The sequence below is a fragment of the Lampris incognitus genome, chromosome 14, assembly GCF_029633865.1.
Source record: "Lampris incognitus isolate fLamInc1 chromosome 14, fLamInc1.hap2, whole genome shotgun sequence".
NCBI classification, from domain to species: domain Eukaryota; kingdom Metazoa; phylum Chordata; class Actinopteri; order Lampriformes; family Lampridae; genus Lampris; species Lampris incognitus.
In genome coordinates this window covers 12,758,840-12,776,500 of record NC_079224.1, presented here as the reverse complement: position 1 = coordinate 12,776,500, position 17,661 = coordinate 12,758,840, and the positions used below count along the sequence as shown (strand labels likewise).

At 48.6% G+C, this 17,661-nt stretch overlaps 1 protein-coding gene across 1 annotated transcript in view; it reads right to left on the bottom strand.

Moving 5' to 3' along the window:
- The window catches only part of abca4b (ATP-binding cassette, sub-family A (ABC1), member 4b), a 77,688-nt gene that overhangs the window by 41,387 nt on the left and 18,640 nt on the right, over positions 1-17,661 (bottom strand). Inside the window, exons 9-16 of the mRNA XM_056293357.1 lie at positions 17,491-17,630; positions 15,483-15,599; positions 14,010-14,207; positions 8,920-9,125; positions 7,088-7,264; positions 5,094-5,316; positions 2,498-2,719; positions 1,298-1,502 (exon numbers count right to left, since the gene is read on the bottom strand). Coding sequence (XP_056149332.1) covers positions 1,298-1,502; positions 2,498-2,719; positions 5,094-5,316; positions 7,088-7,264; positions 8,920-9,125; positions 14,010-14,207; positions 15,483-15,599; positions 17,491-17,630 — 1,488 coding nt within the window. The remainder of the gene's footprint in view (positions 1-1,297; positions 1,503-2,497; positions 2,720-5,093; positions 5,317-7,087; positions 7,265-8,919; positions 9,126-14,009; positions 14,208-15,482; positions 15,600-17,490; positions 17,631-17,661) is intronic.

Genomic DNA, 17,661 nt, shown 5'->3' with positions numbered 1-17,661 from the left:
TTTCCCCCAGTTTCCCCTCCCCCCTGTACAGGCACCCCGGCTGACCAGAGGAGGCGCTAGTGCAGCGACCAGGACACATACCCACATCCGGCTTCCCACCTACAGACACGGCCAAATCGGTCTGTAGAGATGACCGACCAAACCGGAGGTAACACGGGGATTCGAACCAGCGATCCCCGTGTTGGTAGGCAACAGAATAGACCACCACACTACCCGGACACCCAGGCAGGTTCTTTTTAATTGTTCCCTCAGCCAGCCTTGTTACTAAAGGTGACCGGGCATTTTCTGTAAGAGCCCCACAGCTCTGGAACTCCCTACCTGAGGAAATTAGGCTGCAAACTCACTGCCTTCTTTTAAATCACTTCTTAAAACTTGCTTTTACAGGAAGCCTTTTTTATAGTAAATGCATTGGTACCCAGTATTTATTTATTTATTTAGTTATATAGGTGGCACGGTGACGCAGTGCTTAATGCAGTCGCCTCACAGCAAGAAGGTCCTGGGTTCAAGCCCCAGGGTAGTCCAACCTTGGGGGTCATCCCAGGTCGTCCTCTGTGTGGAGTTTGCATGTTCTCCCCGTGTCTGCATGGGTTTCCTCAGGGTGCTCAGGTTTCCTCCCACAGTCCAAAGACATGTAGGTCAGGTGAATCGGCCGTACTAAATTGTCCCTAGGTGTAAGTGTGTCGGCCCTGTGATGGACTGGCGGCCTGTCCAGGGTGTCTCCCCTCCTGCTGCCCAATGACTGCTGGGATAGACTCCAGTATCCTGCAACCCTGATTAGGATAAACGGCTTGGATAATGGATGGATGGATTTATTTATATTGTTTATATCTTGTACTTTTATAATTTTACATACCTAATTATATTTTTATACTTTTCTTTCACCACCTTATTTTAATTGTTTTCATCATAATCCTTGTTTTATCGGCTCTAATTCACTTCATTTTAATTATGCTCGTGACTTTATCCTGATCGTGTTTTACCTTGTTCTGTGGAACAGATCTGGTACTATGCCCCCTATTTTTATTGCATTTTGTTGTTTTATCTTGACTATGTGTGCATTATTTTATCTTGTACTGTGAAGCATCTTGTAATGTTGTTTAGAAAGGTGCAATATAAATAAAGTTTGTCATTATTATTTTGATTTGTCGGTATTCACGTCGCTGAACAATAGAGGTGGATACAAGATATAGTTACTCAATGAACATTACATTTGGACAACCAAAGGCACATGCATACAAGTACATCCACATGGACGCGTACACACACACACACACACACACATGTGGAGGTGTCAGACCTGGGAAGACATTATCCAAGTACCAGGCCAGGACACCGTAGAGGACAGCATCAAGCATCATCATGTATACGGAGGTGAGGAAGGAGTACATATCTCCATCTAAGGGACTGGTCTGGATATTGTCCCATTGCAGGCCCAGACCCTGCTCCTCATACCGGGACAGGTACTCCGTCCCGAACCCAAAGGCCACTGGTGACAACAGGCTCTGCAGAAAGAAAGAGATAAGACAAGGATGTCAACTTGTGACATGGGAATTGTGATGCTGGTAGATGGTCCTTATGAAGAATATCTGATTAAAAGGGAACAGAATGGCATTCAACAAAAGAGAATGCACTTCACAGTTTAATATCTCAATGAACAATTTATCATTCTACATCATGGAAATATACTGAAAGCTAAAATCTTTTCTTCATGTTCAATGCCATTACTTCTGTTATGGTATGTACACATAATGACACATAACTGTCACTACTGACTCTTTTCTAATTCTGGTATTACCATCCATTATCCAAGCCGCTTATCCTACTTAGGGTCGCAGGATGCTGGAGCCTATCCCAGCAGTCACTGGGCGGCAGGATGCTGGAGCCTATCCCAGCAGTCACTGGGCGGCAGGCAGGGAGATACCCTGGACAGGCCACCAGTCCATCACAGGGCCGACACATTCACACCTAGGGACAATTTAGTACGGCCGATTCACCTGACCTACATGTCTATGGACTGTGGGAGGAAACCGGAGCACCCGGAGGAAACCCACACAGACACGAGGAAAACATGCAAACTCCACACAGAGGACGACCCGGGACGACCCCCAAGGTTGGACAACCCCAGGGTTCGAACCCAGGACCTTCTTGCTGTGAGGCGACCACACTAACCACAGCGCCACCGTGCCACCCCATTCTGGTATTACCTTATTACAAAAATGATGGGAGGATTATCAGAAAAAGAGAGAGCCAGCTATGTATTTGAGTTTATTTGAGTTTCTGTAAGCAACTTCATGTTCACCTGATTTTGCAGTGAAAGTGTATTGGTTTTCTTGTCTTACTGTACACTTCAGGTATTCTCTGAAGTTGTTATCATATGTGGTCTCTCTTAAATAAAAAAAAAAGATCAAATAATGCCTCAAGGTCCTTAGAAATCATAACCCCAAAGTATGATTGTGCGATTAAAAAAAAAGAAGAAAGAGTCATGGGTGTCACGTACGGCGGCTAACTTCATGTTGTGGGTGATGCGGTCCTGCCAGGCGAAGCAGAGAACGTGTGGCAGGTAGAGGGTGAAGTAGATGATGCCGCTGCAAGCCGCTGCCTGGTTAGCCTTGCTGAAGAACACACTCATCAGGAAACACTGCATGATGGTGGTGACTGTGAAGGTCAGCAGGAACAGGAAGACGAGGATGGGGTTGCTATAGTTCAGCACCTTCCCGCCCTAACGGAAAGAAAACAAAAAATGATAGTTTCATCAGAAGGAAAAAGATTATTTGCTTGTTGTCTATGCCCACTTAACCCAATGCAGGGTAATAGGGGAGGGGCTAGAACCTATGACTGCAGGCAGCGAAACTTCCTGGACAGGTTACCAGTCCATCACAGAGCCTGGGAAACAAGCAGGAATCAGGAAGGAACACTTTATTTGTCGTTTCACTTCATGCACTTGCGTACATGAAATGAAACGAAATGCTGTTTCCCCCTGCCCGCAGCAGTACAACACAAAGACAAAAACACACCCAAAAAATACAAGAACACACATACCCAAATTAACACATATATCCAAACTAAAAAAAAAAAAAAAAAAAAGAATTCGCTGTCCAAGGGAACAATCGCTTGCCAGAATGACTGTTGTAACTGCCAGCCTGCATGGGTTAGCAGTTAGCTTAGCCCGCCACGCTTCCGCGTCCTGTCAGACCGCCCTCGGCGCTTCCTCCTCGGGCGCAGCTCCAGGCAGGGGCCGTGGCCCCCAGGCCCACCGGATGAAGTAGACCAAGCTCTGCCAGCCGATCCAGCGCCAGCTGTCCAAGCCAGACCCCCTCGATACACCTCACGACACCAAAAACACCAGTCAACGCCAGGTGAGGCCACCGCCAGACCGCCCTCGGTGTTACCGGAACTGTCAAGTCTGCATGGACTAGCAGTTAGCTTAGCCCGCCCCACTCTCTCAGCCGATCCAGCGCCAGGTCTCCCAGCCATCAAACGAAACAAAACTTAGACGAAGACATGGACAAAGGCACTGCATGGACGGTACTGGGTAAGGCCACCGCAAATGTGAATTCGCGCCGCCATCTTCTGACACCGGCACTGGATGAGGCCGCTGCAAACGCGAATTCGCGCAGCCATCTTCCCACACCGGAAGCGGAAGTATGTCCATTCATCTCTACGGACGATTTAAAACTCTCCAATTCTCCATATGTGCATATCTTATGCATATCAGGGACCGTGGCCCTGCCTTCCTGGAGCTGTACCCGAAGAGGAAACACCGAGGGCGGTCTGACGTGACGCGGAAGCAGCACAGGCTAAGCTAACTGCTAGCCCATGCAGACCGGCAGGCTGCAGTTCGTTCTCTGGGCACAGGAATTTTTTTTTTTGGACTGTGTTGCGCTGAGTGGACTGTGTTGTTAACGGTTTGTGATTTCTTTTTCTTTTTTTTAAAATTTCTTTTCTCGGTTTTTGTATATTTTTGGCGGTGTCGTTTTGGGGACATTTTGGATGTGTGTTTTTGTCTTTTGTGTTGCACTGCTGTGGGCTGGGAGAAACGTCATTTCATTTCTTTGTGTATGCAAGTACATGTAAGAAATGAAAATAAATTGTTCCTGATCCCTGAACTTTGGCCTGTGGACCTGATGAAGGAGACTGGGGCACCCGGAGGAAGCCTACATGAACTTTTAAATAACGTGCAAAATCCAACACAGAAGCTGAAATCAAACCCAGGACCCTTCTACTGTGGGGTCTGTCTTGACACTAAGCCAACAGAGTGCCAAGGATGATTACTTGAATGAAATCATTCTGAAAGGGAAAAGGAGATATTATTCAAATTGAAATCGCTTTTTACCCAGAAATCCTGTCGTTGCACAAACACACACACGCAGTGCCAACAGTACAAGTCACAGACAGAATTCAGCTGTCAAGGTGGTCATCTGTAACACTGGGCAGTTGTATGAACAGCAACCTGAAGGTAATGAGGACAACTACAGTGGACTCGTCTGTGAATGTTCTCATTCATCCAGGTCATGGTTATCCAAAGGAGTCTTGGATGAGAGGCGAAACGTCTTCACGGACGGATATACCAAGTCCAGTTGCACTTGATTCAACTCCTTTGGATACAGTGGACTCGTTCTGTGTAAGGGCCGCATGGCATAGAGAGGGAAAGGAAAGCATAAAAGCCAGAGAAAGCTGGGGAAATGAGGGCAGGAAATGAAGACGGAGCTCTCTATTCCCTCAACAGCAGAAGATTCCTAAAGTTGAGCACTTCAACCCGAGCTGATCCAGCGAGGCTGTTCACTGGCCCTCAGCAGAAGACTGCAGATTCACTGAGCAGCTCCAAGGGGCGAGTATGTTATACAATGTGAATGTGAAGTAGGGCATTAAGAGAAAAGAGCATTCATTATTAGCCGTCTTTCCGTAAATGAATAAAGGATAAAAAAATTTTTTTTTGAAAAGTTTGACAGAAGCTGCATGAGCACATGCAGTTTCTAAAACTTGCACTAGAGGGCACTATTACACACGAAACAGACCAGCCACGTAAACCTTCAAATCTACTACTAGCCCATTCCCTTCCTTCCTCCCTCTCTTTACTCCAACTCTCCACTCACCATGACTATGGAAGTGAGCAGGGCGGTGCTGATAGTCATCATGATAAAGCTGTCAATGAACCAGGTGTACCAGATGACCCCGTTGGTAACCCCCATGGCCTTGAGGGTCTCCTTCAGGCGGAGCTCTTTCTCCAGAACAATGCTCTTCACTGTCATAGAGACAGAGTAGATCCAGGCCAGCACCATGAAGATGGGGAAGCAGCGGTTCAGGGTGATCATGAAGCTGGAAGAGAAGAGGAGAGGAGAGGAGAGAAGAAGAGAAAAGAGAAGAATCAGTACATTGGCTGCATGCTGCAGCATAAACATCAATAAAAATTGCATAAACAGTATCTACAAACCATATTTAAAGGATATTGACAGTGACCTTTCCCCTTCTCATCAAAGTGTGAAACTCCTGAACAAGATTAAAAAAAAAAAGTTGTATTGGCCAACTTCTGCTATAAACGATGCATAAAATGACAAAGTGCTCTATTTTGCAATACTTGGAAGTTTTTTTTTTTCAGCAATATGTATTTTACAGACGACATGCTTATTGTTGGTACGTAATGCACAGATGTGTCCATGTGGGCTTGGCACCTCGAGTACACAGATGTAAAAATGAGTCAGTCGTTCAGTCAGACAGTATATCACAGCTTTCCACACCACCGAGACGTCTTAACAGCCCATGAGACGTGGCCGGGAGAATCATCTCTCGGGGTTTAAAACTCTTAACGTGCAGAACGAATTGGTGTTTAGGCCTGTTTGGACCCGAAAGACGACACGAAACGGCATCCAGAGCACATCTCGCTTCCATAATGTGACAGGATATTAGGGCTGAGACACAACGTAGGGAGGGATGTGATTTCATTCCCCCCCCCCACCATGCAAAACATTCTATGATATTATTGGTTGGAATGCTGGCCCCCCCCACACACACCCCACCCAACTCCACCCACCCACGCTTGGACTTGATGATGAGATCCCACAAAAAAACACACACACACACACACATACTTTCACACCTAGGGAAATTTAGTTTGGCCGATCCACCTGACCTACATGCCTTTTTGGACTGTGGGAGGAAACGGGGGCACCCGGAGGAAACCCACACAGACACTGGGAGAACATGCAAACTCCACACAGAGGACGGCCTGGGAAGACCCCCAAGGTTGGACTACCCCGGGGTTCGAACCCAGGACCTTCTTGCTGTGAGGCAACCGCGCTAACCACTGTGCCACCCTGCCGCCTGTATAGTAATTTTTTCCATTTTCTTTTTTTGGGGGGAGGGGGTGGATTTTTTTCACCCTTTTTCTCCCCAATTGTACCCGGCCAATTACCCCACTCTTCCGAGCCGGTCTCTGCTCCACCCCCTCTGCCAATCCGGGGAGGGCTGCAGACTTACCACGTACCTCCTCTGATACATGTGGAGTCACCAGCCGCTTCTTTTCACCTGACAGCGAGGAGTTTCGCCAGGGGGACGTTAACGCGTGGGAGGATCATGCTATTCCCCCCAGTTCCCCCCTCCCCCCTGGACAGGCACCGACCAGAGGAGGCACTAGTGCAGCGACCAGGACACATACCCACATCCCACCAACAGACAATTGTGGTCAATTGTGTCTGAAGGGGCACCTGACCAAGCCAGAGGTAACACAGTGATTCGAACCGCCGATCCCAGTGTTGGTAGGCAACGGGATAGACCGCCAGGCCACCCAGACACCCATAATTTTATCAATCATAAAAATTCATAGGTTTTTTTTTGTCATCATTTCCCTCTCTGAAAGTAATTGTAGTGAATATTTCATCCCACTCGTTGTACAACAGGTTCGGCAGCAGACAGAATACTGTGGTATGGTCACGGGTGGAGCCCAGCGCTTCTGCAGCTTCGTAAGAGTCCTGACTTCCACCGCGGTCGCCCATGTCAAAAACGTATTCGCTCGAGGGACTGCAAGACTCTTCAGGTAGGAGCGCCCATCAAACTGGATTTATAAGTGTGGCCGTGTGACGGGGTCACTCACAGGTCATCCACGTAACACGGGTAAGGCATCTGCTGGACATAGGTCCCGAGCGGCCAGTCGTTGCCCGTGTGCAGTTTGACAATTCCGTGTTCAATCATGTCCTGCAAGTAGGCGAAGCCTCCCCAGATGTACCGCTGGTCCTCCACCGCGTCCGCCCTCGGGCCTGGGTCCCAGTACCTGAGACAGGAGAGGGGAGATGTGAGGAGAGGTAGTCAACGGTAGAGGCAGGGACAGTCATAAAACATGTGGTCGGTTAACAATTTACCAGAGAAATTACTAAAAAAAACAAGAAAAGAAAAGAAAAGAAAAGGAAAGAAAACAAAGAAAAAAATTTTGGCTTAAGCCTTTTTCCCGATCTCATTCTCCAATCAAAACAATGCAACAACCCACCCACGCTTAAGTCTCACACACACACACACACACACACACACACACACACACACACACACACACACGTACACTGCTCTTGCTTTCCTGGTAAGCTGATAAGTTAGAAGCAAATCTCTCCGTACAATCTGATTATTCAGTTGTTCATGAGCAGAACTCCCGGTGGGTCCATTACAACCCATTAGCGTGCTATAAGCAGCCAAAGCTGTTTGCTCCCCCCGGGGCCGCTGAAACGCCCACTGGTTTTACATGGGCGATCAAAGCTAATGGTAAACGGTATGCAAAAGCGTAGGTATGGCAGGAATAAGGGTCGGGTATTGAGCCAGTAATTCACATAGAAGCAACTTTGGGGGGGGAAAAATTGTGGGTAAAATTATTTTGTTTTGAGTTTGTGGCAAACTGCTTTAATTGGCTTTGGTAATGAGGTAGTAGCCATATATATAGTAGCTTAAGCGACAGCAGGTTAGCAGCATGGTTAGTCAGGGTGCCTCTACAGCTGACGGTTTGATGTTTGAGACCAATGGCACCCGATGTAGCTGGAAGGCCCATGAAGCAAGTGCAATTTATTACAGGAAAATGTGACTCTGTCCTGTGTCAGGTGGGTGTGCATGCTCTGACCGCCTTTGCAAACGCCCTGCAATACACTGCTCTGAGGACATGTATTGGAACCCCCCCCCCCTTTTCTCTCCAACTGTATCTGGCCAATCCACCCCACTCTTCCGAGCTGTCCCGGTCGCTGCTCCACCCACTCTGCTGACTCGGGGAGGGCTGCAGACTACCACATGCCTCCTCCCATACGCGTTATTATTTTTCCCACCTGGATTCCGGGAAGATCCGCCCCTACTCTATTTCTGATTGGCTAACCCTATCCCTAACCCCACCCTAACCCTAACCTTAACCAACCGAATCAACGGAGGCAACGAGTACTAGCCAATCAGAGACAGAGTTCCCGGAGTGCGGGTGGGGAAAAAAACAAGGCCTCCCATACATGTGGAGTCACCAGCCGCTTCTTTTCACCTGACAATGAGAAGTTTCACCTGACAGTGAGGAGTTTCGCCAGAGGGGGGCGTAGCGCATGGGAGGATCACGCCATTCCCACCAGTTCCCCCCTCCCCCCTGAACAGATGCCCCCGACCGACCACAGGAGGCGCTAGTGCGGTGACCAAGACACATGCCCGCATCCGGCTTCCCACCCGCAGACACGGCCAACTGTGTCTATAGGGACGCCCGACCGAGTCGGGGAAACTTAATATAAGTGAAAAATAACGTGTTCCAAAAACATCAAAATCAGTTACAATTACAGGTTGCTTGTGGTGTCTTGGTCCACATGAAAATGAAAACACTCATGATATGTGTGGCTGAGCGGTGCAGTATCATGATGGCTAACATTGCCCTTAAGGGGACACACCGATGGCAGTACGGCTGCACAGCTAGCTGCTACCGACCTGTCTTTAATCTTGTTGGTGCGCTCCACGGCGTCAATGTCCATACGGATCTTGTACTTCACGTGTGAGGGCACGCTTGTGGTCCAGGGATACATTTCCAAGAAGACCAGGCCCGCCCAAAACTTGTTCTGCTCTAGCAGGTACAGGGCCTGGAAGGTCATCTGTGACTCGTCCGTGTGAGCCACAAACTTGTCCAAGTTGATGCACTGGGGTCGGACAAGGGGGGGAGAAAGGGGGGGAATAAGTTAGCTCTTTTTGTGTAGAGTACTTTGTTTGAGGACATCATATCATACATGAAGATGGTGGAGTGAGATCTCAGTAATGCCATCACACATATTCACAGAAAGGTGAATCAGTTCATCCGGACACAACGTTTATTGAGAGAAACGTTTCGTGACCTCTTCAGTCTCAACTGACTGCAGGTACCCCCACCCTTATAGACAACACAGTGGCGTAATGACCCAAACCAACGATCGGTTTCATATGCAAATAGGCGTGACCATTAACTCATCATCATCATCATCAGCAGTCACTTGGGGTCGAGTATGACTGTCCTTCTTGGTCCTTGTGGGTCTTGAGGTAGGCAAAGAGGCCGACCCTGGAGCCACATATTTCGGTGCAGTGTGGGCAGGAGCGGGTGGTGGTAGTCGTGGGATTGGTTTGGGCCTTTTTGGTGGAAACTCCCTCCTTTCTGAGCCTGCACTTGTCTTCTGCAGCACGGCGGAGATCATTATTATATAGTGAAACTGGCAACAGATGTACCCCCCCCTTTTCTCCCCAGTTGTACTTGGCCAATTACCCTATTTTCCGAGCCATCCCGGTCGCTGCTCCACCCCCTCCGCCAACCTGGGGAGGGCTGCAGACTACCACGTGTCTCCCCCGATACATGTGGAGTCGCCAGCCGCTTCTATTCACCTGACAGTGTGGAGTTTCACCAGGGGGACATAGCGTGTGAGAGGATCACGCTATTCCCCCCAGTTCCCCCTCCTCCCTGAACAGGCACCCCAACTGACCAGAGGAGGCGCTAGTGCGGCGACCAGGACACATACCCACATCCGGCTTCTCACCTGCAGACACGGCCAATTGTGTCTGTAGGGATGCCCGACCAAGCCGGCGGTAACACGGGGATTCGAACCAGCGATCCCCATGTTGGTAAGCAACGGAACAGACCGCCACGCTACCTGGATGCCCCTTCAACAGATGTACTCTTAGACCCCCCCCCCGCCCCGTTCAGGGACGGTCATTCCATCTTCTCATAGATGGCCTCTTTGACTCCCCGTTCAAACCAGCGTTCCTCCCTATGAAGGAAGTGCACATCCTCATCCTTGTAAGCTGAGACTGGAGAGGTCACTGAGATGAGTGATGAAATGTTTCTCTCTCAATACATGTTGTGTCCAGATGAACTGATTCAGCTTTCTGCGACTTCCCTTACCCGGATTATTCAGCATGCATAAAGACATCATTCATATTATTACTTTCATCAGTAACAAATAGCGCATCAAATTTGTCTTTTTTGCTTCACAAGTGTTATTACAGTAACCAAGCAAAAGTTTTTGGCACGTTCCTCACACACTTCTTTGAAAATCTAACTCGAACTGAATTTCCTCAGAACCTGCAGTCACTCCCATCCCCTGAGTGGTTCTTGTCGTAACCCCATCTGTTGATTTACACCCAGCCGAAGCTTGCCAGGCCTCTGTGAAACCTCCATTTACTTTCTCCAGGCGTAGGTGTACTTATTAAAGTGTATTTACTACTTTGACGTCATTGAGCAGAAGTATGACAAGAATATCAAACATCTACACTGGGTGGTTACCCTGATCAGATGCACTTGATCGGTGGCATTTTTTCAAGTAAGGAAGAATGCAGTCATGAAATTCTGGAGTGTAATGGAAAAGTATTTTAATCAGTGGTAGAAATTAGCAACAAGTAATGAGTAATCCAATACTTTATAGTAATTAAATAAGTCATTACTTGTTAGTAGTTAGTAGTGATGGGCTCGACACTGTATAGAAATACCGGTTTCAAATCCCCCCCCTTTTCTCCCCAGTTGTATCCTGCCAATTACCCCACTCTTCCGAGCCGTCCCGGTCGCTGCTCTGCCCCCTCTGCCGATCTGGGGAGGGCTGCAGACTACCACATGCCTCCTGCGATACATGAGGAGTCGCCAGCTGCTTCTTTTCACCTGACAGTGAGGAGTTTCACTAGGGGGGACGTAGTGCGTGGTACCCCCACACACACACACACAACAGGTGCACCCACTGACCAGAGGAGGCGCTAGTGCAGCAACCAGGTCACATACCCACATCCGGCTTCCCACCCGCAGACACGGCCAATTGTGTCTGCAGGGTCACCCGACCAAGCCGGCGGTAACACGGGGATTCAAACCTGCCAGCCCCGTGTTTGTAGGCGACGGAATAGACCACCACGCTACCCGGACCCCCCATATTTTGTTTCTTCAACATGGTGAAATGCTTCATATCCAGAGGTGGAAAACCCGGCTTCAGAAAGTAGAAGTACTAACCATTTATTTGCTCCACCCATGGAGCAAATACATGGCACTCATTAGTTCTCCTACCTGGCTGAAGTGTTGTGCTGATTAGAATCAGCTGGTTTAGTGCATGGGTGGAGCAAATACATGGTTAGTACTTCTACTTTCTGAAGTGGAGTTTTCCACCTCTGATCACATCCAACAGTTACTTTAATGTGTCGTTTCAGGAACACAAACACTGGATCAAATGTGCATTGATCAAACGAGCATTTGCATTGGTATCCACAGCATGTGTGTCTGTGTGTGATGTGATTAGGCTCGGCAACAGGAATGCGGCATTTGCCCTGTTTGATGTGGAGTCCATTGAAATCAGCCCAGAGTGGGTCGATGGTATGAATTTGCTGGGCTGGCTGTCCTCGGGTCTAAACCAGCCCTCACGCATAACAGACGTCTCATTCGCTGATGTTCGCCGGCATCGTGGCAACACATGAGCCGCTACGCTCTACAGCGCAAGGCGCACACAGAGACACTCACTTGCAAGCACACAAACATCAGTGTGCATGTGCACAAGCGCACATTTATACTCATGCAAGCAAGTGTGCCCACACACGCCTGCTGTATGAATTAGAGATACACTACACTCCCAGATAGGCCAATTTGACACAACACACACACACGACTGCTGCATGAATTTTCTACTAAACACATACACACATTTATCTCATGCCCTATACGCATACGCACAGACATGCAGAAACAACACAAATGCACATATGCAAGCAGAGACATAATATTCCCCTGTGAAACGACCTCTCTATACATTCTAGCACACATGCATACACACACTCCCACATATGCAATTGCCCTGTGAAATCTGCCTGACACATGGGCTCGCACACACACACACACACACGCACACACTCTCTCCTCTCTCTCTCTCTCTCTCTCTCATGCATGTTAACACATATACACACAATTTCCCTTTGAAATTCCCATTCTGCACGCATGCTAACATACAGAGACACACACACAGGACACACAGAGATAGCTCTTCGGCTCGGGGGGCCCCGGCACTTCACATAAAGCGTGGCTAATGCCCCCATTCATATTACTGTACAAAGCCCTCGGTGCACTCAAAGACAGACCCGGGACCGCGTCACATCCATTCCTATGGGACCATACATTCAATTACACAATACCACTATCCTAGACCTAGGACGAGAGAGAGGTTCCTCATTGAAACACGTGTTCCAGTGGGTTTTCAGGGTGAGAAGCATATTCCTAACGGAGCGCCGCAACCTAAGGCCAAATGCAGCGGTTATGCTATAGCTGAATGCTAGCTGACAGCTATATCTAATTGGCTAAATTGCCCGGGTTTGTTTGTGGATACAAGAAAGCTTCGGACCGGGCTGGGAGACAAAGAACAGATTGAGATGCCTGCACTGATAAGGCCCTCTCCAAAACTACAACCCCTGCCCCCCCACCCCTGCCATTGAAACCGATTACAGGGCAACCCTATAGATAGGATAGACAGAAACATAAGAAGGAGGGGAGAGGGAGGGAATGAAGGATGGACAGGGTGATTTGCCCTCTTTAATTCCGCCGGTGCAGGGGGCCATTTCAATGCGGGGCCAAACACTAAAACAACATTGAGTGAAGAGAGGCGGGGGTGGCTCGCTCCCACCCTTTCTCCACTTTATCACCGGCTCCACAAAGACAGCCTGGGAAGGGGATGACAGCAGGCTTGTTCTGCCTGCCTTTCAGCCTGCCGGAGGAGAGAGAGGAGTTCTTTAGCGGCGCTAAGTAGCCTGCTCTGTTTGAAAGGGAGCTGACGGCAATCTGCTGGGAGCAGACCGAGAAGACTGATGCTCCTGTCTGGAGTAATGGAGGCCCGCTCTCTCCAAAACACCCCAACGCCCAGCCCTGGGAATAGGATGTATTTAAAGAGTAGATGAATGGGTAGGTCAGGGTGAGCACACACAGCGTCTCTATGTGTGACAGAAAGACAGACAGATAGGCACGCAGACAGGCAGATAGACAGGCATGCAGGCAGGCAGACAGACAGACACGCAGACAGGCAGACAGACAGACAGGCACGCATACAGACGGACATGCAGGCAGACAGACAGACAGGCACGCAGACAGACAGACTGACAGACAGGCAGGCAGGCAGACAGACATGCAGACAGACAGGCAGACAGACAGGCATGCAGACAGACAGACAGGCAGGCAGGCAGGCAGGGAGACAGAGAGAAAGACAGACAGACGGACAGACATGCAGACAGGCAGAGACAGACAGGCTGGCATGTAGGCAGGCGGCAGACACAGAAGAACAGATAGAGCCTCTACTAACCTCCTTTGCTTATCTTGATGCGTGCTCAATAATCCAGGTAAGAAAATCAAAGAAGGTTGACTCAGTTCATCTGGATACAACGTTTATTGACAGATATCTGTCAGCAAACATTGTATCCAGCTGACTTGATTCAACCTTCTTTGAACTCCTTTGCTCATTTGAGTTTACCATTTCATTCACCATTCTTCAGTCGCACCCCAGAATTACAGCCTTACACACCTTGTTTTCATCATCATCCGTGCTTCTTACCTCTCTGTACTGGTTGAACATGCGTATGATCTGGTCGGCGAGGTTGAAAACATTCCTCCAATCAAAATCAGGCATGCCTGCCTCCCTATACCTCTCTTGACCGCTGTACAGGAAGTTAAGGATGTCTTTGGTGGACATTTCAGAGTCTTCCATGCTCTTATCCAGGAAGTCCATCACCGTGGGGTTTCTCAGGGTATCCTATAGGGGCAGAGGGGACAGAGGTTGGGGCATCTATCTTTAAAAAAATAAGCCAAATCGCAGGGTACATGGAGAAGCATCACATTCAGCAGTTATATTTAATGAGATGAAGATATATCCCAGAAAGGGTGCCAAAACATTTTGACTTTACACTGCCACATGTAATGCTTAAAAATCATGTAATGGAGGACATCTGGGTGGCATGGCGATCTATTCCGTTGCCTACCAACACGGGGATCAGCAGTTCGAATCCCCGTGTTAACTCCAGCTTGGTCGGGCGTCCCTACAGACACAATTGGCCGTGTCTGCAGGTGGGAAGCCGGATGTGGGCATGTGCCCTGGTCGCTGCACTAGCGCCTCCTGTAGTCAGTCGGGGCACCTGTTTGGGGGGCAGGGGGAACTGGGGGGAATAACATGATCCTCCTACGTGCTACACCCCCCTGGTGAAACTCCTCACTGTCAGGTGAAAAGGAGCGGCTGGTGACTCCACATGTATCAGAGGAGACGTGGTAGTCTGCAGCCCTCCCCGGATCGGCAGAGGGGGTGGAGCAACGACCAGGATGGCTTGGAAGAGTGGGGTAATTGGCCAGGTACAACTGGGGAGAAAATTGGGGGGGGGGGATAGCCATGGAAGTCCATTATTTTAACCATTGAAGTGCAAAAAGACTGTATGGAAGACAAAGTAGAGAAAACCTATTTGCCAAACCTCCCCCCATGATGTCCCTTCTGACATTTACCAGCAAAAACAAGCATTTTTCTTTTCTCCTTAGATCCCATTTCCCTTGTTTCTGGTCATAAAGCACATTCACCACAGGTGATCGGCAGGATCCACGTGTCTCTGTTCTTGTGAGGTTTGTTATTATTGGTTGTTTGTGATGCTGGGGATGGAGGGGTTGATGAAACCTTTGTGAGTCCAGCTGGAAGAGACCATCAGCTGAATGCGGTCTCCCAGCATCCCGCGGCTCCAGAGTGGCTTGCTGAGAAGCTGAATGAGTGACCAGAATGAAGGGCTGAGCCAGAGAGCTTTCTGAACGTCTCCGGCAGTGAAAAGCTTCCCGGGAGTTTGTTTGCACTCTGGAAAGTAGTGCCAGCACCGTGTGCTGTGCAGGCAGCACACAGGACCGCCGCATGCAGACGCACTTGTTGTGTCTTTTCACCACAACCACAGGGCATTCACCAGTGAACACACAAGCACCAACGCTTAGCATAGGTATACATAAATGAGTGTATGCCAAAGGGCATCAAGGGAAATGTGTGTGTGTGTGTGTGTCGTACCCTGATCATGTTCATCTGGACGCTGCTGTGGAAGAAGGCCCAGAGCTGAGGCCCCACCTCCTCCCAGGATTTAGCCATATTCTGCAGTCTCTCCAACTCCTCAAATGTTGTGTTGGCCTAGACAGTACACACACACACACACACACACACACACACACACACACACACACACACACACACACACACACACACACACACACACACACACACACACACACAGAAAAACACACACACACACAGAAAAACACATACAGTAAGTAAAGTGACAGTAAACCTCTTGTCCAAGTTAGCAGTTGGTTTTGAGTCATATCAGTTTATACTGATGATGGAGCAGAATAACAGTCAGGACCATTTCACACATCATGTGATGATTTCTCATGACAGAACGCCCCCAGTGGTGAATAAACAACTTGTGACATACAGCGATGTGTTCAACACAGTCATACTCCTTACTGCAATACACAGAGTTGTGTGTATACATGAACAGAAAGCTGTGTGTTGCACTTTAAGTCCTGCAGTGTGTGTTTGCACTGAATCTGAGGTCCTGTTGTCCCTTTACCCCATGTGTCAGTATATACTTTATCCCATGAGTCACTATATACTTTATCCCATGTGCCAGTATCCCATGTGCCAGTATGTACTTTACCCCGTGTCAGTATATAGTTTACCCCATGTGTCAGTATATACCTTATCCCGTGTGTCAGTATTATACTTTATCCCATGTGCCAGTATGTACTTTACCCCATGTGTCAGTATATACTTTACCCCGTATGTCAGTATATACTTTATCCCGTGTGTCAGTATATACTTTACCCCATGTGTCAGTATATACTTTATCCCATGTGTCAGTATATACTTTATCCCGTGTGTCAATATGTACTTTATCCCATGTGTCAGTATCCCATGTGTCAGTATATACTTTATCTCATGTGTCAGTATATACTTTACCCCATGTGTCAGTATATACTTTATCCCATGTGTCAGTATATACTTTATCCCGTGTGTCAGTATGTACTTTATCCCGTGTGTCAGTATATACTTTACCCCGTGTGTCAGTATATACTTTATCCCATGTGTCTCTTTATCCCATGTGTCAGTATATACTTTACCCCATGTGTCAGTATCCCATGTGTAAGTATGTACTTCCATCACCACATGCTATGCTGCCATGCTGCTTCACACATCACAGCAGGGCACCGGGTGAAGAAAGCAATTCATCATCTGACTGTGATCGTGATAGTTTTGTTCTCCAATATCTCTGATCTGTCCTCTCATCAGCCATTCACTGACAACTTTGCTGTGAACAATGACACGGGTTCCTTTTCTATTCTTGAACAGCACAGCACAACTAAACTCCACTAACACAACCCCGGGAGGGTGGGGGGGGCCTGTTATGTGTCATGAGCGATGAATAAGATAAGGCAGATTGAAAAACGCCCACATATTCAATTTATAGCTGATTCCCCCCCCCCCACACCACACACACACACCCCTAAATCCCCCCCAACCCGTCCCCTCCTGCTCCACTGCAACACGACCCCCACCACACAACCCATCCTTACTCTTACACCCTTCCCTTCTCATCAGCTTGGTAAGCAGCTCATTCCTGGAAAGGGTGGGGGTATTGGATGAGAGGGAGAGACAGAGAGAGAGAGAGAGAGAGAGAGAGAGTGACCAAGTGAGAGTGAGCGAGGGAGTGAGAATGGGAGAGTGAGAGTGCGAGAGGGAGAGTGGGTGAGTGAGCGAGCAAGTGAGTGAGCAAGTGAGTGAGGGAGTGAATGAGTGAGGGAGAGAGTGAAAGAGAGAGGGAGAGACAGAGTGAGAGAGACAGAGTGAGAGAGAGAGAGAGAGAGAGCACAAGGGGAGGGTGAAACAGATACAATGAGTACGTGTGCGTGAGAGTGAGAGAATGATGGGGAAAAAGAGAACAGGAGGGAGAGACTGAAAGAGAGCGGGAGGGAAGTGAAGTGAAGGGGTGAGAGGTCGGTCAGGAGGTGGTCCCTCTTACGCTCTTTAATATCTTGCGGACAGCAGGGGAGTCAGGGGTGTACAGGATCTTTCCCATCAGCAAGGGCTTGACCGAATTCCAAACGATTTTGGTGACTGGGTTGGACTCCAGACTCTGCATCAGGTCGTTGCAGAAGGGTGCTGAGGGAGAGAGAGGAGAGAGAGGAGAGGA